General features: G+C 40.0%; 1 protein-coding gene across 1 annotated transcript in view; it reads right to left on the minus strand.

Annotated features, from left to right (window-relative positions):
* Window positions 1-537: 537 nt before the first annotated feature.
* LOC131129242 (ephrin type-B receptor 1-like) overlaps window positions 538-23,182 on the minus strand; it is a 65,085-nt gene continuing 42,440 nt past the window's right edge. The window contains exons 10-20 of the mRNA XM_058072551.2: window positions 21,466-21,631; window positions 21,121-21,226; window positions 20,114-20,175; window positions 19,630-19,827; window positions 16,185-16,432; window positions 10,774-10,841; window positions 10,200-10,347; window positions 9,018-9,167; window positions 5,137-5,333; window positions 4,889-5,047; window positions 538-2,025 (exon numbers count right to left, since the gene is read on the minus strand). Of these exons, the coding sequence (XP_057928534.1) occupies window positions 1,914-2,025; window positions 4,889-5,047; window positions 5,137-5,333; window positions 9,018-9,167; window positions 10,200-10,347; window positions 10,774-10,841; window positions 16,185-16,432; window positions 19,630-19,827; window positions 20,114-20,175; window positions 21,121-21,226; window positions 21,466-21,631 (1,614 nt within the window). The 3' untranslated portion in view covers window positions 538-1,913. The remainder of the gene's footprint in view (window positions 2,026-4,888; window positions 5,048-5,136; window positions 5,334-9,017; window positions 9,168-10,199; window positions 10,348-10,773; window positions 10,842-16,184; window positions 16,433-19,629; window positions 19,828-20,113; window positions 20,176-21,120; window positions 21,227-21,465; window positions 21,632-23,182) is intronic.

Consider the following 23,182-nt stretch of genomic DNA (forward strand, 5'->3'; position numbering starts at 1 on the left):
GCACTGTAGAGGAATTTTGGTTCACTCATCTTTGCAGAATTGTTGTAATTCAGTCACACTGGAGGGTTTTTTCAGCATGAACCACCTTTTTAAGGTCATGCCACAGCATCTCAATTGGGTTCAGGTCAGGACTTTGACTAGACCACTCCAAAGTCTTCATTTTGTTTTTCTTCAGCCATTCAGAGGTGGACTTGCTGGTGTGTTTTGGATCATTGTCCTGCTGCAGAACCCAAGTGGGTTTCAGTTTGAGGTCACCAGACATTCTCCGTCAGGTTTTTTTTTTTTGGGTCAGAATTCATGGTTCCATTTATCACAGAAAGTCTTCAAGGTCATGAAGCAGCAAAACAGCCCCAGACCATCACACTACCACCACCATATTTTACTGTTGGTGTGATGTCACTTTCTTAAAATGACATGTAATGGGAGACACACCTTCCAAAAAGAGTATTTTCTCAAAGGTCATGTGGTTCATCAAGATGTTTTTTGGCAAAATTGAGATGAGCGTTAATGTTGTTTTTTTGCCTCAGAACTCTGCTATGAAGGCCGGTTTTGCTCAGTGTCTTTCTTATGGTGGAATCATGAACACAGACCTTAACTGAGGTTAATTCATGCCTGCAGATTTTTGGATGTTGTTGTGGGGTCTTTTGTGACTCTTGAGGTAATTTTGGTTGGCCAGCCACTCCTGGGAAGATTCACCATGTTTTTGCCATTTGTGGATAATGGCTCTCGCTGTGGTTTGCTGGAGTCCCAAATCTTTAGAAATGGCTTTATAACCTTTTCCAGACTGATCGATCCACTGACATGTACGTTTGGATTTTTTTTCCCCCAATAATAAAACATTTCATTTTAAAAGGTGAGTTTGTCATTGAGTAATATTTAAATGTGTTAGATGATCTGAAACATTGAAGTATGACAGGCAGAAAAAAAAAAATCAGGAAGGAGTCAAACACTTTTTACTCAATTCCATCACATCCTTGATTTTCTTTTCCTTCCTTCCAACCTGCTGTGACCTTCCAGTTGCAGTGTTTTTTTCTTTTAACATGCCTCAGGGTTTTTATAGTTTCCTTCCTCTTTCTGTTCAATAATCACCTCCACTTCAATACAAATTGTGCTAATTTAAAAAGTCACTTATTTTAAGTCCTGTGAATTAGTCATCTGAGTAGGCTAAGCATTGCAAGCTCTTTGCATGGAAGAGGTGATTGTAAGCGTACCGAGAAAAATAATCCTTTTTGACTTTGTTTCATCAAAAGCGAAGAATCAACATTAGGAAGATACCAAGTGCAATACCGATAAACACAATACATGAAATATTGTAGGAAATAAACATCCCATATGATATGTACAGACTCTTCAATATGAAGATAGATTGACACAGTCCCTTTTAACTGTGGGTTCTTCTGTATTTCAATTGTGGCAGTTGTCACACAGACAACAGAGTAGTCTTTTTTATCGACACAGGAAACACCTAACAGGCTTTTTGACCTGTTTTTGTTGTTCACACAATTGTTCATTCAGGACACTCTCCCCTTCCTGGTATGTTGGTACAATTGCTGCATAAGGAGGAGAAGCAGGCCACGATGCCCTTGAATCAAAACTGTCAAGTTGTAAAAATTGCTTTGTGGATGGAAATGGGCTTTTATGATTGTAGTTTTTTTCAGGTCAGATCACATCAGGTTTTGTAAAGAGCACATACTTGTCCTTATTCCTTGACTTAAAGAGCATGCTGACCTTACATTGGCTCTTGTAAATGTGCATTTAATCACTTCCAAAGTTGAAAAGTATCTCTGCTTCTGAAAAGATGAGCAGCGAATAGAAGTCCGACCGGGGATTGTAAAAGGAAATTGAACATGTGCGCAAAGGTGAAGCACTCCTCTTGCATGAAGACGTTAAACCAACCGGTTTGAAGATGCTGATTACACAGATTCAGTAGGAGACTGGTCATCGATGTGGTGTCTCATTGACTGAACGCTTGAGAGAATTTTCTTCTGGTGTCCAGCAAGAGACACTCCGATCCTCTGGAGGTCTCTGAGAATAAATAGAATAAAAGACAGATATGAGGTTACATTCATTCTGGAGAAAAAGCTGATTGCAGCTAATTTCCTTTTTCTAGGTTTGTGTTGGAAAATAAAATTGAATCAAATAAAGTCATAGCAAAGCATGGGTTGGCAGCTCCTAACAGAACTTCTAGTAGTACAGTTATCCCTCGTTTATTGAGGTTAATTGGTTCCAGATCCGACCGTGATAAGTACATTTCTGTGAAGTAGGAGTTTTTATTTATAAATGCAATATTTTGGTAGCTAGACCATATAAAACAACCTTCTAAATCCAGGTTTAAACATTATTAGAGCCCTATAGACATGAAATAACACCACAGTAGACACATTTATGCTGATAAAACCACATACAGCAGACAGAATGAGGGTATACATAAGCCAATTAAGACATAAATACGAGTTGAGTTTTAGCTTTGCATGGATGACGGCTGCAAAATTAACATTTTGTTTTATTCAAAATTATTGGGTCTGTGCGATAATTCAAACCTTCGATAAAAGCCTGTCCTGTGTTACAGTAACACTACTGACACCTAGTGACCAGTATTGAATACTACATTCAGCATCTTTGAGATTTGTATTTTAGTTCATTTAGTCATTGTTATGCTTGAAAATGCAGGCAATATATATGTAATATTTTCTGAAATATACATGTTTGTAATAATAATTGGTCATATTCATCCACAAAACAGCATGATTTAATAAGTAATATATTTTTGAAATCCAGAGACAGACTATTACCGTGTATTTTCTCCTTCTTGTACATAAGGCAACCATTGTCCTGGGCCCCGTTTCACGAAGCAGGTTTAGTGAAAACTCTGAGTATGTTAACCCTGAAATGAGGGAAACTCTGAGTTTTCCGTTTCACAAAGGGAGGTAAGTCAAACCAGAGACAGAGGAGTAACTCCAGCCTGTTTCACAGAGAGAGGTAACTTAACCTCGGTGTCAGTTACTATGGCAACAGACTCTGTGAACATAACCTGGTCGGGACCGGGTTTTCTTCAATGAACCTCGAGTTTCATAATAAGAGATTGGACACGCTATCATTTCCAGATAATTTTCTTTTCGAACGGTACCGCTTCACTTCACCATCCATCACCTTAGTACATCCATAATCTCATCCGTCAGGACATTCAAAACATCACCAACCGTGGACGTCCACTGTCATCCACCCAGATTCTGTGTGTTGCTCTTCGGTTTTCGGAAGTTTTTTATATAACATAGGTGATGCAGAAAACATTAGCAAGGCCACCGTCTGCAGAGCTGTGAGAAAAGTGTCCCTAGCACTAAAAAGACAAATCAACTCCTCCGTTGTGTTCCCGGGACATAAACCCGTGGGGGTCATCAAGGAGGAATTCCACAGAATTGCAGGTGAATGTAGAAATCAGTTAAAATGTATGATTATAAATCATATTCAGTTCATGACATGGTGCTGCAACCTCACACTGGGATTTGTCATTTTAATTTCTTTTAGGATTCCCTGGTGTGATAGGGTGCATCGATGGGACGCACATTCCCATCGTTGCTCCTTCAGAAAATGAAGGAGACTATGTGAACAGAAAATCCATTCACAGCATCAATGTGCAGGTAGATTGAATGTCAGACTGCATCAAACTGCAAAAAGTCAAAATCATACCAACTATATTTCTTATTTCTCGTCAAAATGTCTAATTTCTGATCAAAACGAATCACACCTAAAAGTAAATTGTTTTTAGACAAAAAATAATTTGAAAAATCTGTCAGTGGAGCAAGTTTGTTATTTCAATTGAAAATGTGCGTGAAACAAGTGAAAATTGCCTGAAAACCAGTTACTTTTTATGTGGTGTCTTAAGTGTAAGGACATTTGATGAGAAATGTAGACCAACTACATGGTCACCCATGGTGAATCGAGGGAACGGGGCTCCATTGATGAGGGCTTTTTAAAGTCGTGGTGCACGCGCTTAACTCAGAGTGAACAAACTTGAACCAAATGAAATCACCTGTTCTGAAACCCGTAACTCAGAGTTTCCTGTCTCAGAGTAGATCAACTCAGAGTTCAGGGTTAGACTCAGAGTTGGTTGAACCTGCTTCGTGAAACGGGGCCCTGGTCTCCTATTGAGAGGGTGTTTATATAAAATGTCCTATTGTGAAATGAAAATCTGCCGTTAGCTTTAAAATAGATACAAAATTAAATAAGCTCTTTGTGAATAACAAGAGGCATAATTTAATAAAACGTGGTGACAGAGACGTCGAAGGGCATAGTTACATAACTACACACCCAAGGCTATTTGAATCAGGTGATAAGCATGTGGAGGACTTGTTTCGGAGACAAAACGCCTGTAGCCTCGAGCAGAGTGATTATAGCAAGTCAGTACGACAATGTGTATCTTATATGCATACATATGTATATGTATGCATATATAATTGTCATATGGAATAAAAGAGACAAAACGTTTCAGTGCAATAACAAACCATATTTTCCTGACCTACTAAGAGGTGACAATTAGTAACAGAAGAAGCAGCAGCATGAAAGCACATAAAAGATGGAACCTATATTACAGACAATAGCACTGCTGGCAGCACAATGAATAATCATTATTTTGAAATTAGAGCAATTCATCGCGAGCGATGGCGGTTACACGATGATAACGGAAGGGAGCGGGAATGGACGCTCGTAGACAGCCAGGGGGGGATGGCTCAGAATGGCAGACAGATGCACACATGGACCAGCCAACCAGCCGTCCAGCCAGATCTCCTACTAACAAGATGCACACTTGGCAGGGGAACAGTGTGAAAGGCACGCAGTGAGAGGCAGGCAGAGTGGGGGGAAAAAAAGAGACGCTTAAAAGAGGACCTACTCTGCTGTGATTTGAGTGACGAGCGGCAAGGAGGTGAAGCCCGATCCCAGAAAGGAGTCTCTATACTGGGTCATCTTCAGTGCAGCCAGCCAGTCCTCTACAGAGCTCACCCTGCTCAAATCTGGAGCGCCACGATCTAACAAAGGATGATGGGATGGACTGGCAGAGGAGAGATGGAGGAGGTCGAAAAAAAGAAATATTTAACATTCAGTGGATGTTTTTCAGTCTTCTTTTCCATCTCCTCTCACCCTGGAGCAACATTGTTGGTGCCTGCTTTCAGGGATGCTGGGTTGCGTATCATTTTGTCCAGCATGTTGACAACATCCGGGAACTTTGGCCGTGCGTTCCTGTCTTTTTGCCAGCAGTCCAGCATCAGCTGGTGAAGCACTGTTGGACAGTCCATGGGAGCTGGCAGCCGGAAGTCCTGCTCAATGGCGTTGATTACCTGGAACATGAATTAAGAGTATGTTCAAGTACAAATTTATATGCATTGTTTTTCATACATTCATTATTTATTTGGGCCCCCATAATTCAATTTGGACCGCAACAGATAGATTTGCCTCTACCTGTTTGGGTCAAGGCGGCCGAATGGTTAGCGTGCAGGCCTCACAGCTAGGAGACCAGAGCTCAATTCCCACCTCGGTCATCTCTGTATGGAGTTTGCATGTTATCCCCGTGCATGCGTGGGTTTTCTCCGGGCATTCCGGTTTCCTCCCACATTCCAAAAACATGCTAGGTTAATTGGCGACTCCAAATTGTATTAGTAATAGGTATGAATGTGAATGTGAATGGTTGTTTGTAGATATGTGCCCTGTCGACTCTCGCCCGAAGACAGCTGGGATAGGCTCCAGCACCCCCCGTGACCCTCGTGAGGATAAGCGGTAGAAAATGAATGAATGAATGTTTGGGTCAAAGCAAAAATGCTATCCATTTTTAACGTTATTCAACACAAGATGGCAAAAATCTAATATTTCCGCACACAGTCCTGTACTTTTTTAGTAAACAAAAAGTAGGCAAGTTAGCCATAGGTCAAATCAGTAAATCAATCAATCTATTCTTCTGTGTAACTTGTGTTTATTTCCTTGTGATAGTGTGACTATATTTGCTTATCTATAAAGGTTATACTACTATCACTATCCCCTGATTTCATTTATATTCAAGGATTTTTCCTGCAATCAATTTGTGTTCATTTAATAAAACCTCCAAAATGTCATCTGTGGCAATGTTTCATCCATTTGAATAGCACAAGTGTTAATACAGGGTCAAATTATAAACTTGGAGAGAATTTTCTGGCAGAGTAGCAATTTTGGGGATAAAAAAAAATCATCTTACTTGGACATTAATAAGGGATTGTAAATTTAATCCAGTAGATTCGTCACTCGCAGACTTGTGGTTTGAATTTAGTAAATCATGTGATTTTTAGACTCGATCTCCAGAACAACAGGCTTTTATTGCAGGTTTGAATTCTCTCACAACAGGCACAATAATCCCTAATATGGCAATAGTGAAATATCACTTCCTGTCTGCTTCTTTTCAGATCGTGTAGGGAAAATATTTATAGTAACGTCCACACATGTTTGACTCTGACTGATGTCTTACTAAATGGCTTATTTGCTATTATATCGACACTATTGGGTGTAAAGGTGATTATAGGGCTGTTATTTCATGTCTAGAGGGATCCCACTTTGAGTGGAGCTCAACTGGGGTTCTTCAAGAGGGTATGTTCTCCTTTTGTTTTATTTTTATAAGGAAAAAAAAATTAGAAACCACAAACCGAAGTATTTCTTTTACATTTCACAGCTGGCACTGCTTGCAATCACGCAGGAAATCAAACTATTCATCTGCAAGTGGCTGTGGTGCCTGCTGCTGGCTGTGGTGAAGAGGAAGTAGTTTTGGACTACAAGCTTTGCATTTCATGAGTATTTACAGTAGTAAAGGTCATATAAGGTTTTGTGTGAACACATAGCTAACAAGTTTTCCTGTTTTATAGTTTGACCTCTGTGTGTTTGTTGACTGTCGTTTTCTTGTTAGATTATTGACCTGGAAAACCTTGATTTATCTCCGCCTACTCCGCCTCTCAGTCGAGCAGCCAAACCTTCGCAGTCTTTCCTTTTTAAGCTTTGAGCCGCTGTTCACAAAGTAGAAGTGAAAGTCCTTGAAATCCCACTTCATGTTTTTTTTTTTTTTTTACTAGTCAAATGTAAACTTGCAAGCCCCCCATCCGTATACTTGTAAGCCCATTGTGTGGGACATTAAGGGACAACCACACTGCTCAGGCTGTAAATGCTGCAGCGGGGATTTGTCTGTGCACTCAATGAACTCTTCTCGACCCTGACACATTTCTCTGACTTTCTGCTGCAAAGCGATGCCTTCTAAGCGTCACTGCCAATCAAAATAGCAGCAAGTGTAGTGAAACATCACAGGTATCTGTCATGATTAATTCATGTCCAACACAGCACCGGCGGTAGCCCCACTGACAATTTCATCGTTCCCCTCGTCTTTGAAATATTTTGGGTGTTAGAACTGGATATGTGTGCGAGTGGTGCAGCTATGTGTGAGGTTCATGCATACTTAATACACCACCAGACCCTTGTTAGCTGCAGTGCTGCCGCATACTTTCCTCATTATTATACACTCTTTGCCATTATAAAAATGTCTCTATCACTATACTGACTCCGTCAGGGCTCTGCTGCATCGGCTGCTTCTCTTGCTCCAGGGCAGCCGTTGGGGAATAAGAGGTGAGGCTGCAAGAGAGCTCGAGTGCAAGAGTGTGCAAAAGAGGTGACTGGTGAAACATGGGGGAAGTGTATCTTTATGTAGTTAAACAAGCAAAGATTGTGATGCAGTGTTTGGCTTAGTTGAATTAGCAGTAACCAGGGAAAGCAATTATTGCCTTCCTTTTTTGAAAAAACATCAAATATCAGTGTATAATACAACCTTTATAAACCTGCCTCGGGGGGTTTGTCTTATGTTCTCACCTTGCGTGAGATTGGTGGAAAATGACAAAGTGTTGTGTAGGTGTGGCGAGAAGGCAGAGAAATGTGCAGGTTGCTGATGTTGGAAATGAGCACTGCTGTCAAGTGTTAAGGTCAGAATAAAGTTTAAAAAACGTCAGATTCTGTCGGGACACTGATGATGTGATGTTCATGAATGCACCTTGTGTGAGATTGGTAGAGAATGGAGAAGTGTTGTGTGGAGAGAATGCAGAGAAATGTGCAGGTTGGGGATGTTGGAAATGAGCAGTACTGTCAAGTGTTAAGGTCAGAATAAAGTTTAAAAAGAACGTCAGATTCTGTCGGGACACTGATGATGTGATGTTCATGAATGCACCTTGTGTGAGATTGGTAGAGAATGGAGAAGTGTTGTGTGGGGAGAATGCAGAGAAATGTGCAGGTTGGGGATGTTGGAAATGAGCACTGCTGTCAAGTGTTAAGGTCGTTAAGGTCAGAATAAAGTTTAAAAAGAGCGCCAGACTCTGTCGGGACACTAATGGTAAAGCCTTTATATATTGAGATATAAGCTGCACCGGACTGTGAGCCACACATGTCTGAATCCTAAAAATACATATTGTGGCATACACAAGTCTGTGAGGACCAGGCAGCTTTTTATTTGACAGGAGCCAATCATGAGCAGACGAGTTCATTGGCCAACGGTAGCCATAGTGGAACCAGAGGGAGCTCATGAGCTCAGGGGGTACTTTTCTTGTATACTTCTTGGGTATACCTTCGGAGTGTTAAGTTACTGTGTGATGAACATCTCAACTCTGCATGATGAAACTACAAAAAATGAATTAGATTTTTCTAACAAATTTCAAATGGATTCAGATTGACAGATTGTGTTTGACTATGGAAGAGTCAACTGTTATAAGTTTGAAAATGTACTCTTTACATTTTCTGCTGTATGACACTTCAATTTATGTCCTTATTTTCTGTGTTGAGCAGACAGGCGGATCCCCTGTTGGAGCAAATCCAAAGGAAAAAACAAGCACACTCACAATTCAAACACATGGATTTGCAAAACAACCATGAAAGGATGGCAGGGGTGATATAAATGTCACCAGTAGGAGTGAGAACATGCACCACAGAAGTCAGAGGTTCTTTGTTTCTACTGAATCATGCATGTGACTTACATCTTGGTTACTCATGTCCCAGTAAGGCCTTTCGCCGTATGACATCACCTCCCAGGTGACGATCCCATAGCTCCAAACATCTGAGGCCGATGTGAACTTCCTATAAGCGATTGCCTCTGGGGCCGTCCACCGCACTGGGATTTTCCCACCCTGACGAGAGGGAAGAGGAGTATCGATCGATGAGGCCAGGGTCTACTTCATAAAACCCACTTCCACGTCAAAACCAAAGGCTAAGCAGAACTGCAGTGTTGGATGCAGAGATTGTCACACATAATAACATTGCCTCCCAGCCACAGAGGACATCACAGCAGAGGATTCATTTCATATTTGAGCTTTCAAACCAAGGATGAAGTCTATAATGTTTTGACTTCAGGGCTAATCCCGGATTCTTCGCTCCATCCGATGTAGAAATATGATGTGTCTACGTGTGCTAAACATGCTTTTACTCCTCATATGGCTTCTCAGTTGCTACCTTACAGGGCCTGTCATGTCAAGACTGCTATTACATATTTATCATGAAACAGAACAGCATCCCTGGCAACACCGGCTGCACTGGGGGGGATTTTGACTGAAGCATAGACATGTTATTTATACACCCAGGAATGGTTTTGATAGGTAAAAAAACTGCATAATATTTCCCCTTTAAATGTCACCAGGTGACCTTATGGGATACTTAGCATACCGTATGTGCGAAAAGTGTGATTTGCTGTCACTCCCTACATTTGTCCGCACTCTGTGCTTGTGTGTAATGAATTTTGTAGGCCAAATTCCCAATTAAGCTGTTCATGTTTTTTTTGTTGATGTCAGAAACGACATGAAATACTGTAGTGACCAGAAATGTACTTCATTGACTATATGGAATTACCTCCAAGTCATTTGCAAGTGCTATCGGTTTAATACGTAATTGGTAATGTTTTGTAGCAAGTAACTATAATCCTTCTGAAAACACTGAAAAGAACAAACATTATTGGGTTTCACTTTATAATAAAGGTATACAAAAATACAGTAGATACTGCGGAACTAATAAGTAATGTTAAGGGTTACGTAGGTTCATTCCTCATTCACTACTGTTATTTCATGTAGCTCATTGTAAAGTGTTAACAAAATATGATATGAGATAATATTTCTAGCATAGAATCAAGCAATCACTCATGAGTGCAGATTGTGTGTGTCTGTGCTCACCAGTGAGCTGGTGTAAGTAGGGTCAGACGTATCCTCCTCCAAATAACGAGACAAGCCAAAGTCAGACACCTTACACACCAAGTTACTGTTAACCAGGATGTTGCGAGCAGCCAGGTCTCTGTGAACGTAACTCATCTCTGCCAGGTACCTGGAACGTCAACATGATTTATTGTGTGAACGTTTGTGTTATCTACTGCCAGCTACCTGGGCCAGTGGAAGATGGTAATGGGATTTGGTGTGTCTGTGAGTTATCGTTGCTTGAAACAGTAATGGGATTTAAGGCTTGTGAACCTGTACATAGTTACATGTATGTGTTGAGTGTGTGACAACAAGTAAATAAAGATAGAGAATGTTTTTGAACATCCACAGCAGGCTGGAGCTGCATATCTGAGGCTGTTGTTCTTCGTTTGATGTGGCTGAGCGAATTACTTTGGAAATCTAATTTCACATAATGACCATAATATTCATAGAAATGAAAAAGTTTTTTTCTTCATCTTGATGATGAATAGATTTCTTCAGCAGAAATGAGCTCATGTATTTGTGTGTGTGTGTGTGTGTGTGTGTGTGTATGTACCTCATTCCAGACGCAATGCCTCTCAGCATACCAACCAGCTGGATCACGGGGAACTGCCCGTCATTTTGCTGCAAAAGCAGAAGCAAGACATGAATATTTGTATTTTCTATTATCAGACGTTTTCATCTAGCAGAAAGGGGTGAAACGATGACAGTGAGACATTTATCATACCTAACAAGCATTTAGAGAAAAAGTAAGCAGGGTGCAGAACAGCTGGCTGGTACAGAAAACATTAATCATTTCATCACTTTCAGTAATCTGCAGACTGATGCAAAATGCACTTTGCATGTTCGAGTGGCCCATTTTATTGCACAATGAACAATTAGCACTACTTTACCATCAAGCATAACTGTCAATTATACAAAACCTGCGTTGGAAAGTGTCATCTGCCACAGGAAGTGCAGGGTTTTGTGTAAGACGGCAACTATACTTCTGGTACATATTTCATTTCTGTCATGTATTGTAAAATTGTAAATACAGCTTAGTGTGATGTCTGAGCCATAGGGAGACGTCATGTTACAACCCCCCCAAAACAATTTTGCTTTGAAATGTCAGAAAGCAAGGGTGCAATGTGATTTATTTATAAATAGTCATAAATATATTGGTGATTGGAATAAGTAAAAAAAAAAAGCATCTTAAAATGCACAAAACTTCAGTCAACTTCACTGAAAATGTCAGCAGACCTCACAGAACTCTATTCAGTGAGCATGAAATTGCAAATTTGTACAATTTTTACTCATTATCAACATTAAGGTACTGACTGTTTTAGTTTTATTTGCTATGAATAACTTGACATTTAAGAAATTGCACGTCATAATAATTAAAGTACTTTTGTTTTTATGTTTTATGAACTTGTGTTGCAAAAGAAACTATGTTCAAGATCAACGATTCCAATGGATAGAACTCTCAATCACAACTAAGAGAAGTGCGTTGAGTGACAGCATGATATGACACATTGGTGTGACATCATGTCGTGTGGAGTGTGGAGACAGCAGAGGAAAACAATTAGCATCTCGCCAGAGACCGTGATGAGACCATGTGATGCTCGGAGGAAGTGATGACAGCAGTGTCATTTCATGTATAGTCAATTACACAAACACAAAAATTAAAGCAAGGAGGTGAGAATTATTTTTTAAATAATGAGGAAATCCTCATTATTTAAAAAATAATTCTTGACGAAAACTGTCAATTTTTACGATCTTAAAATTTTATGCAGAAAACACATCACATTTATTGTAAGTGTGTAATACATATGTGATAATATTTTTTCGGTGGTCCTTGAACACATCTGTTCTCTACGAAATGCAAAGGTTTGACGGGAAAATTGGCTGCAAAAGCTTGCAGAGAAATGAATTATCATTCATTGGGCGTGAGTACTGATACATATTATACTTTATATATTGAAAACATATTACGGACTTAAAGGGAACTGCAATTTTTATGGGGAATTTTGCCCATCATTTACAATTGTTACATGAAACATGAACACATATGTCTTTCACTTTTCTGTGCATTATAACTCCAGAAAACAAGTTAATATGAGCTATCTAACAAGGCACATGTTCTTGACAACATATTACATACTTATTTTGATGATTTAAAACATGACCAGAATGTCTTAATTGTTAAAGGGGTGGGTCTGATGCGGAACCTAATCTAATAACTACATTAGTCATTTTTAATGCAAATACAGGTGGTCCTCATGTTACGTAGAAGTTTTGTTCCGAGTCGAGTTTTGGTGCAAATTCAATCTAACAACTACACTGATTTCCAGTGTATAAGGTACTACCTTTTTCTCACATTTTAGGCTGGACTACTGCGTGATGGAGAGAATAGCTCAACCAAAAGGGGTAATTTGACAATGACAGAGAGAGAGTGGCAGACAAAGTGTGTGATGAAGGAATTATGTGGCTGCTCAAATGTGATGCTGAAGAAGACAACGTTTCCACAGGAGGAGGAGGAGGACAGGGATGAATAATGTTTCTAGCCATTTTACATGCACTGTAAAATCTTTTTGTGTATTTAATATCTCATGCTAAGATGTGGACACTTGCTGCTTATAGACAGGTATGTGTGTGCAGAAAGGACAATTTTTGCTGTTGCTGGGATCTATTTATCTATCTACTAGTTAAACAGATATTGTAGTTCCAAGTTTAACTATTATATTTGTAGGATGCAAGTAAATGATGAGCCAAACAAAACAAATATTAAAAAATAATATTGATAATACAACTTGTATGATACAGTCAACATGTAATAATGTTAACCTAGCACTGTTTTTCGTTTCGTATGTATTTGTTGCAACATGCCTCTCGTTGTGGCACGGCAGTGTGGCACTACAGGGGTTCTCCAAATCCAGGATGTTCTCCAAAACAGGGCGCTTAACCTTTTGTTGGACACTCTACAAAGTGCTCATGAAAATATGTTGCCTATTTTCAGTTGAGGTGTGTGCATGTGTGTGCCTTCCAATTCACTTTGTGCATCATGTTGCGTCTTGGATGCTCCTTTGGCTTAATGCTCTGTCGGCACAACCTGCTGCCACATGGTTTGGTTCTCTCCAGGATGGTCATACTATGAGCACAGCATCGCTAATCTTGATCATTGTGTGTATTTCAGCATATATGTATGTGTGTGTGTGTGTGTGTGTGTGTGTGTGAATGGATGATTACTCAGTCAAAGGAGGTCACACTCTGAGAAGTGAACATCAAACAGTTTCTCTTTCTGTTTTTAGCGGTGCCTAGAAAGGAAGCCAGGATCAAACGGATGGACTGACGGACAGACGGAGCATCTAGCAGGGCGAGGAAGAAAGAGCACAGGAAGAGACAAGGTAAGGGGGAAAAAAAAAGAGCAGGACGTTGTTCCTTTCTTTGTGTCTCTTTCAGGAAAAGCTGCTGAGCCCTACACTGTCCATCTGTTTCTCAGTGGGAGTATATTTCCTTGCGCCCATTTTTCTAAAATAAAATTAATAAAACAACTAATTGTTTTCCGAACCCATCTTATCACACAGGATTATGTGATAATATGTGGCGTGAAACTAAAATTAAACAAAAATTCAAAAGTGAGAACAGACACTAACAGGATCACACCTAACTCAATCTGCTAATGATGTTACATAAAAATAAAATTGCAGTTTTTTTTCACCTTTGAAAGATACAAGATACTAGGAGCAGAGAAGCCCCTAACTTAAAATGTTAAACCTGGATACACTATGTTCATTCATTCATTTTCTACCACTTATCCTCGCGAGGGTCACGTGGGGCGCTGGAGCCTATCCCAGCTGTCTTTGCGCGAGGAGCGGGGTACACCCCGGAATGGTCGCCAGCCAATCACAGGGCACATATAGACAAACAACCATTCACACTCACATTCATACCTATGGACAATTTGGAGTCGCCAATTAACCTAGCATGTTTTTGGAATGTGGGAGGAAACCGGAGTACCTTGAAAAAACCATGCATGCACAGGGAGAACATGCAAACTCCACATAGAGATGGCAGAGCATGGAATTGAACTCGGGTCTCCTAGCTGTGAGGCATGCGCGCTAACCGAGAAATTGTTTACATTAAACAATTTACACACACAACTAGTGTTTTGAAGACAAGACATAATTTTTATAATAAGACAGCAAGACAATAATAACAACCCCAAAAGGGGTTGGTCATCATTTCTATTATAGCTTATGACTTCTTGTCGTTCCATGTGAGTTCCCCGTGTTAACGCTGCTTCAATTGCGTGATGAGTTTGGTGTTATTACTTCCCCGGTTATATGCCATCACAGGAAACTTGTGCATGACAAGTTTTGCACTACTGCAATGTATTTAAGAGAAAATACGCACAGCCGACATCACTCCTAGTCCATTCTCAACACGTTGTTGTTGACAACGCTGTTGTTGTGACCACTTGGGCTCTATCCAGCTGTGGGTGGATACACGTGCTGGAGTGTCTGGGAGTCTTGAATCAATACTTCTTGTGTGCCGTGTAAACGCACAATAGGCATAAGAAATGCAAAAATTCAAACCGCTGACCCGCCTATCTGGTATTTCCTTTTACACAGACTCTTCCACCTCTGTTTTGACTCTGATAGTGGCTCTGAATATTGCTGGGACAACTTTGTCCTTTTATTCGGTGTCGGTGTTTGTATAAAACAGCGACCCAAGAAAAAAAGCCCCCCAAATCCTGGCTTAATCTGGCTGTTTAAAAGGGCCAGCTGTCTCATAGTCAGGCATGCAGGGTCTATTTTGGAGACTCGTTTAAATGCCCAAATAAGATTTGGGAGCCTGCGCAGCATGCACCTAATGAATTACATATTGGAATGTTTATGGCTTCACGCTGAGGTGGTGATTTGCACGACTGCCTCACTCTCTGGAGATTTGGGTTAAAATCTCCATTGTAGCATCTCTGCATGGAGATGGCATGTTCTTCCTGTGTGTGCGTGGGTTTTTCTTGGGTACTCCAGCTTCCTCTCACATCTCAAAAACATGTATTTTACGTTTGTTAGAGACTTGTCCATGGTTGTTTGTGTATATGTGCCCCGCGATTGAATAGTGACCAATCCAAAGTCAGCTGGGATAGGCTCCACTAATGATATCAACTGGTACAGAAAATGGCTTGGAATGGGGACTTTGATACAAATACACAATTTATACAATTCCTGATGAAAATGTCAAGAAAGTCCAAGTCTAAGTCTAAAAAATAAACTGAAACCCTCCTAAAAGTAATAGAGTAGCTGCACCATTTTGGTGCATCCAGGAGCCTGGTGGGAATATGGCTGAGGATGGTACGTGTCCACTGTCTGGAATTGAGGTCCATTTTTGTAAAATTCCCTTGTCATCCATCCTCAAATATTCTCAATTGGAAAGTCCAAAAAACTCTGAGGGCATTGTGTACTGCAGCATTGTCCTGTTGAACCCCCCTCCAGACTTCAGTCATGCCCCCTGCAACATCTCCACATAGCCAGTTGCTATTTGACGCTCCTGCACAACCTGAAGCTCCATTGTTCCATTGAAAGAAAAGCAGCCCAGCTCATGATGAAACCCCGCCCCTGTGCTGTATGGATCCCAGGTGAGATCTCCTTGTCATGCCACTAATGCAAGTACCATTAGCAAGTACCTTAACAATCCAAATGCATTCAAAGAGAGAAAGCTATTTGCCTTTGTCATCATACCTGACAGAAAATTACACAGAATCCACATTTTTGTGAAGGTTTTTAAAATGGTCTTGATGGACTGATGAACAGACTACTAATTTAATTTTCAGTTTGTTTTTTGTCTCAGTCCCATTTCTTCTTTTTGCATTTTGAAGCTCTACTTCAACAGTGTAAATTCTTGCAGTGTTTCACCTCTTGCACAGATGACTGGACAGCAACATTACTCTTGCAAAAAGTGTGAGTGATAAAAGAATGTGTAACTTACCCTTAAAAACGAGTCAAGAGCTCCATTTTCCATGAATTCCGTGATGATCATTGTGGGCCTGCTCTTTGTCACCACACCCTCCAGCCTGATGATGTTTGGTTGGTCAAACTGTCCCATGATTGACGCCTCAGCCAGGAAGTCCCGACGCTGCCTCTCAGAATAGCCTACCTTCAGAGTCTTGATGGCGATGGGAATTTCTCTTTTCCCCACAGGCTTCAGGCGGCCTTTGTACACCTCTCCAAACTCACCTGGAAAAGAAAATCCAAAACTGATTCCACTGAAGGTAACCAACATGCTTTGAGCTAGCTGAATTGTTCAGAGCTGTACTATAGAGGGATGCTATGGTATAAAACACCCAAAAAAAACAACGGTATGTGGTTTGACTTCCAATGATAAAATGATCATGTACACAGTTTCTTTTCAGAAAGATAACATGAAGTTGTACGACATCCCCCATCAGCAGTGTAGTACATCAACTGTGACTTACCCCCTAACCCTACCCTGCACTTGGTCCTGTGAATCCAGTTCTGGTCGAATGTAGTTCTGCTTAGTTGCGGAAAGAACAATATGCTTTCAAAAGAGTAATACATTTGCATCACAACGTTTTTTGCCTGTTCATTATTGGGTATATGATGAAGACACTTGCATCTGGTTCCACGATGAAGCGCCACAACCATCTTGTTTGTTTATGTGTGTGTTCCACAGTGGAAAAATGTGCTCTTATGCAAATGTGCTCTCCTGTTTTGAAAAGCCAAACTCTTTACTTAAGTGGCCCCAGCAACTAAGCGGAACTATATTCCTCTTCAAGGAAATCCGACCAGAACTGGACTGGAGGTAAGTCACCATTGATGTACTACACTGCTAATGGGGATGTCCTACAACTTCTTGTCAAGAAATCCAAACTCTCCCTTTAAAATTGGATCTCAGAAGGTGCAGGTGTGCGATAATCTGGTTTTGTAGTGCACATAAAAAAAAACATTATTTTTTTTGTTTGTTCTTTGCTAGTTATGACAACATGCATCACTGCCAGGGTGACAGAACATCAAACATCCACAATAAGCTAACTTATAGTGGACACTCATGTCTTCTGTCAAAATAAATGCAGCCTCCCCCTTTTTTTTTTATTGGTAGATGAAAAAGTGAATATCACTTCAAAACTAAAGCCCAGAGGCCAGAGATATGTGTGTGTGTGAATAATGGATGAATGATGGGAATTAGATGACAGGTTCTCTCACTGTGATCTCTGTGTCCCATCTCAATGCTCGTTAAGTGCTACTGTTACTGCTGGAAATGTAAAAAGGACAGACTAGGAACGACAGAAAGAATGGTGTGGTCAGTTGATAAAATCGTCAAGGTCTATCTGATGAAATGGCTTTTTGACTTTGCCGAAAAATTTCAGAAATGGCCTTTAAACTAAGCAGTACTTTCAGACAGATTTATTTTTATACAGGTGGTGGTGGTTATAAGGTAAAAGCAAAATACTGTACTTTGAAAGACATTGTGAAGAGGGAATGAGGAGAGATATTTTTATGATGTCCTCAGGGTGTTTCTTCTTTTATCTTCTCTCCACAATCAGTTGTTCTGCCTTCCCTCCCTTTGTTCTGTTTTAGCATTTCTCAAAAGGCAAACAATCTCTAATACTTCAGTGGGGCTGAACCACCAGGATAGATGGAGAGAGGGAGAAGAATTAAATAAAGTAGAAAAGCAATTTCTGTTGTCAGATCATCAAAGCTCATATTTCTTGCCACTCTCCAAGGGTTTCATGCTGCTGTCACCTTTGGCTGAGGTGAGAAACCTGGCCCCAGGAGAAATAAAGCTTGAAACATAGATTATGGGCTGATGTTGAGAGTAGCTCAACAGACCACAGCACATCCTTTTGAGTGTGGAGGTTCTGAATCTGGTTCATGACGTCTCAGTCAGAAATCCATTTCAATGTTGGTGAGACTGAGTGAAAAATCCCCAAATGCTGAAACTCAACCTGGAGTTCATCTCCGGGTTGGCCACACAGCAAGGGGTTTCAAATACCCGCTCGGGCATCTGTGTGTGGAGTTTGCATGTTCTCCCTGTTTGTGGGGTTTTCTCCGGGTACTTCGGTTTCCTCCCACATTCCAAAAACTAATTAGGCTAATTGGCAACTCCATCGGTATGAATGTGAATATGGTATTAGGGTGAGGGTTGTTTGTCTATATGTGCCCTGTGATTGGCTGGCGACCAGTCCAGGGTGTACCCTGCCTCTTTCCCGAAGATCCTGCTGGGATAGGCTCCGCCATGCCCGCGACCCTCGTGACGTTAAGCGGTACAGAAAATGGATGGATGGATGATCCAGCCTGGTGTTTGTGTCTTACCTAACATTACAGTAAGATTACTGACACCTAATGACCAGTGTACAATAATACATAGCATTCACAGCATCTTTGAATGCATTTTCAGAATGCCTTAAATTTGTATTTTGGTTAATTTAGCCATTTTTATGCTTGGAAATGCACTTACTTTAGGCAAAAATATGCTTTCATGGAATCGAACTCGGGTCTCCTAGCTGTGAGGCCTGTGCACTAAACACTTTTTCTCCCTGTGCAGCCCCAAATGTAACATGACAGAAGTAATCATTCTTGCCCAAATTATTTTGATATATTTTGATGTTAGAATACAAAACTCCAATTGTAACAAACAACACTGTACATTGCAATAGCTGGATCGACACAACTATTATATTTCCTGTGGATGTTTACACATAAATAAAAGCAAATTTTTCTCAACTTCAAAGCATCCAATAATACTTGCAATGGCTTGTTCCCAGCTATGCTCACCGACACATAAAATTGGTTTATTAAGTTTACCGTTATCGTCTGTTTCAAGTGACAAGCTGCCTCCTGGAAGAAGCCAACAAGGCTTTTGAAAACATTGTGAAGAAAATACAGTGGAACAGTCTTTAAACCCCCTTATCTTTCATGACAAATATGGAAGGTAAAATAAAACTTCCATCACTGTTGCACCTCATGCAGGTCATTTCATCGCGTCACCCCCATCTTGCGGCAGCTCCACTGGCTACCCATCAATTTCAGAAGAGCATTCAAAATCCTGCTGAACACAAAGAAGGCCATCCACCATCTTGCCCCCTATATCTCTTATCTCTCTGATCTCCTCAACATTGCTACCTCCTCCATACACCTCATCATCCCATCCATTTTCCATGCCGCTTATCCTCACGAGAGTAACAGGGGTATGCTGGAGTCTATCCCAGCTGAGTTCAGGTTGAGAGGTGGGGTACACCCTGGACTGGTTGCCAGCCAATTGCAGGGCATAAATAAAATGCATTATTAATATTAGTATCAAAAGGATCAATCACAAAAACAACAAAAAATCATTGATAACTATTGATAGTGAGTCAGTAAGTGGCAAAAAGGTAAAAGATGAAGTACAGAATATATTTAAAAAAAATGTTTACCTGAGCCAATGACTTCCTCTATTTTGACACATGAGGGGTCAATTTCCTTGGCAAACTCCCGGACAGCCTCATTGGGGTCTTCGTAGGTGAAAGGGTCGATGTATATCTTGACCCCTGGTGAACTGTGACCATCCGACATGGTGGGGAAGGTCACCGTGGGGGTGGGACCACTAAACATGTCAGGTCTTAATGTTACCTCTGAGGGAAAATAGCAATAATTAGTTTAAAAATATGTTATGATTGTATTGATATACATTGTGTGGACAAAACTATTGACAAACATCTCTTAATCAATGAATCAGTAAATCATTTTTAAGGTCATTTCTTAGCTTATTTCAATATGTTACACATATACGTATAATACACATGCTTTTAGGGAGCACAAGCAAAGTATGGTTGATGAGCTTGGTGTGGAAGAACTTGAGAACCCTGACCTCAACCTGATCCCGTAGTGTGTGGATGTGAATCTAGCAATGAATCATACCTCCTCCTGCATTGTACTGCTGCAGCTTGTCTCCATACACACTCTCTTTCAACTGTCTTCTCCTGCATAAAAGAAACCCACAAATCCAAAGATTTTAGAAAAAAATGTAAGTAGATAGACAGCTAGAGACACACAGATAGAAGGAAAGCTAATTGGTTCCCTTCCTGTCAGCTGAAGTCTTTTGGAATGTCAAAAATATCAACAGAAAGAAAAAAAAGGAATTCAGGATTTTATTAATAGTTGCTGGCTGTTATTTTTTTGTCAACTCTTGCTTACATCTGAAAGAAGAGCGTGCCTGGGCTAGACTGTGACTCAGAATCCATCTGTTCTCCTCATGATCATCTTTCAATATCATGCATTACTGTGTACATTTTAATAATAATGGATTGGATGTTACATATGTAAACGGGAAATCGACTATCACTTATATACTGTAGCGCTTTTCTACCTTTAATGTACTGAAAGTGCTTTGGCACTGTTAGCACATTTACCTACTGATGACGCAGCATCAGGACCAACTGGGGGTTCAATATGCTTGCCCAAGGATACTTCAACATGGCCATGGGAGGACTTTTTGGGGGTTTAAAAATACATATTTTCATGTTATAAGTGACATTATATTAATCATAATTTGTTTTTAATAATAATTATTATTATATTGTTTTATTTTGTTTATTTATATGTATTCATATAACATTTTATTATATAATTTTATTTTTGCAATATTTAAATAATATTTACTATAATATTTAATAATAATAACAGATATGTTTTAATAATAATAATAATAATAATAATAATAATAATAATAATAATAATAATAATAATAATAATAATAATAATAATAATAATAATAAAGAAAAACCTACCTAATATTATAATTGCAGAAATTCAAACTCCTACACAATTACATTTTTTTTAGAAAAAAAAAATTTTAATAGGAAATGCTGCTATAAAATATTAACTACTACTATTAACTACCAACATGTGTGTTTTGGGTGCATTACCTGGTACAAATGATGGCAATGGCAACCAACGAGACAACACACACCCCGCCTACTAATGAGCCTGCGATCATGGAGAGTTGCTGCCCCAACTCTGACTTAAACTCATCTGCAGAAACACACCAAAAGTGAACAGTATAGATTATTTCAGTCGAATCGACATGAATTGTTAAAAACCCACACATAAATTTTCATTTCTGAAACCCACATGCACGTTAATTTACTCTGCAGTCAGATTTCCAATTGAGTTTAACCTCTTATATAACCTCCGTTGATTGTGGATGCAGCTCCCACACACATACAGTACACACACCTCCACACACTCCAGCTGCACACCCACATACTTACCATCAGTGAGTGTTTGGAAGAGCATCTCCTTGCTGTAGGCTCCATAGCCAGCCACTGTGCGGGCCCTCACCTGAACCACATAGCCAGTCCCGGGTCTCAGTCCCTCCAGAATCACACCAGGGGTCTCGCTCTGAACCACTGAGCTGTTCAAAACTGATGACTGAGACTGCGGGGAAGGTACAGAGAGATAAACATGTCTGAGAGTGAGACTACTGACCCAAAGCTGAACTTTTCACATAAAAAAAAAACAATAACCTTCATCTCTTTCATGGGTGTCATGATATGGAACATACTGTATCTCCCAAGAGCAGAGACTCTGTGTGACAAATTGGTAAATGGTAGTCTGGTTGGTGAGTCAAACACATGAACCCATGGAGCTGATAACTTATGACAACACTGCCCGTTGCACACTTTGTACTTCATCATTCTGCTTTATAAAATAATGAATACAAATGGCCTGATCATTATTTAATGCTCATTTTCTTGTACTGTTTTACTTCCCAACATGATAAGTATATTTTGTCATTCTCATTTTACACAAATAAAACATGTCATGTCTCAATTAGTTGTTGGTGTGATGCGCCCTTGAGCAAATAAATTCCTCTCTCCAGATAGATGCATCCTCTTTGTCCCCCCCCCCCCTCTTTGGGGTAAAAAAAATAAATAACAGGTGGTGCCACGGTGTAGCTGTCATTACCTTTGCTGTAGTCACGTAAAACATGGTATTAAATCGGCGAAACACTGTCTGATTCAGCTACCTGTTATGATTAGCTACTATTCTGCCCAAGGTTACCTCAGGATTCCAGCATTTGGTGCTTTATAGCAAATTTTAGAGTTATTTTTGCAAAATAACAAAGAAGGGCTAGGAGGTACAACTCGGGCTAACATAAAACCATGGAAAACGGAAACAAGGATGTGCCTGAGCCAAAGAATAACACCAGGGAATAAGAAAAATGCAACAGAATGCATCCATCACACAGGTGACAGGAGTACAAAGAAAGAAGAACCACAAGTTTTGAAAACAACAGCAACAAATAGAAGCCCCCAGCTGAGTTAGACAGGAAACTAACTAATGAAATACATCTACAGAATAGGAAATAATGTCAGAACACAGAAAATGCAGTTACAGCAATTACACACACAAAAAAAAACAAAGTTCTGAGAAATTTCTAAAAAACCGTCTTCTTCCCTCATTTTAATAATGGATCCAAACTACCAGCCGTATCTTTTCAACCCAAGGCTGCTTCATTTTAACCCAATTATTCCACACCCTTCCTTTCACCAGCTTCTTTTTTGGATAAAAAAGGTTGTACTGTTGCTAAATAAAAAATGGAGGGGGAGAAAGATGATAGCGATGGTGTCAAGATGGCATGAAAGACGGGGGAGGGAATCTTGCTGGGAGGGTGGAACACAGAGGAGATAAAGCCATGGAGACGATGACATTGAGGCAGAGACCACAAGGGAAAAGAGAGCCTGAACAATAATGATGGCTAGAGTTAATTATTATTAATATGATTACAGGATTCTTATTTTCAGCTTTAAATATTCAGTTAACATCCTGCATCGGGGTACATGCATTCTTCATTACTGTCAATTTACTATTTAACCGAGACCAAGTAATCTCATGGTTGTAGTAGAAGAAGAAAACAGAAAATGTAGAAAATTACAGCATATGCTTCAATCGGAGAGGGAATACCAATTAAAAGCAGAAGTGACC

Source organism: Doryrhamphus excisus, linkage group LG4 (assembly GCF_037039965.1).
Source record: "Doryrhamphus excisus strain RoL-2023G ecotype Guam linkage group LG4, RoL_Dexc_Guam_v1.1, whole genome shotgun sequence".
NCBI classification, from domain to species: Eukaryota; Metazoa; Chordata; class Actinopteri; order Syngnathiformes; family Syngnathidae; genus Doryrhamphus; species Doryrhamphus excisus.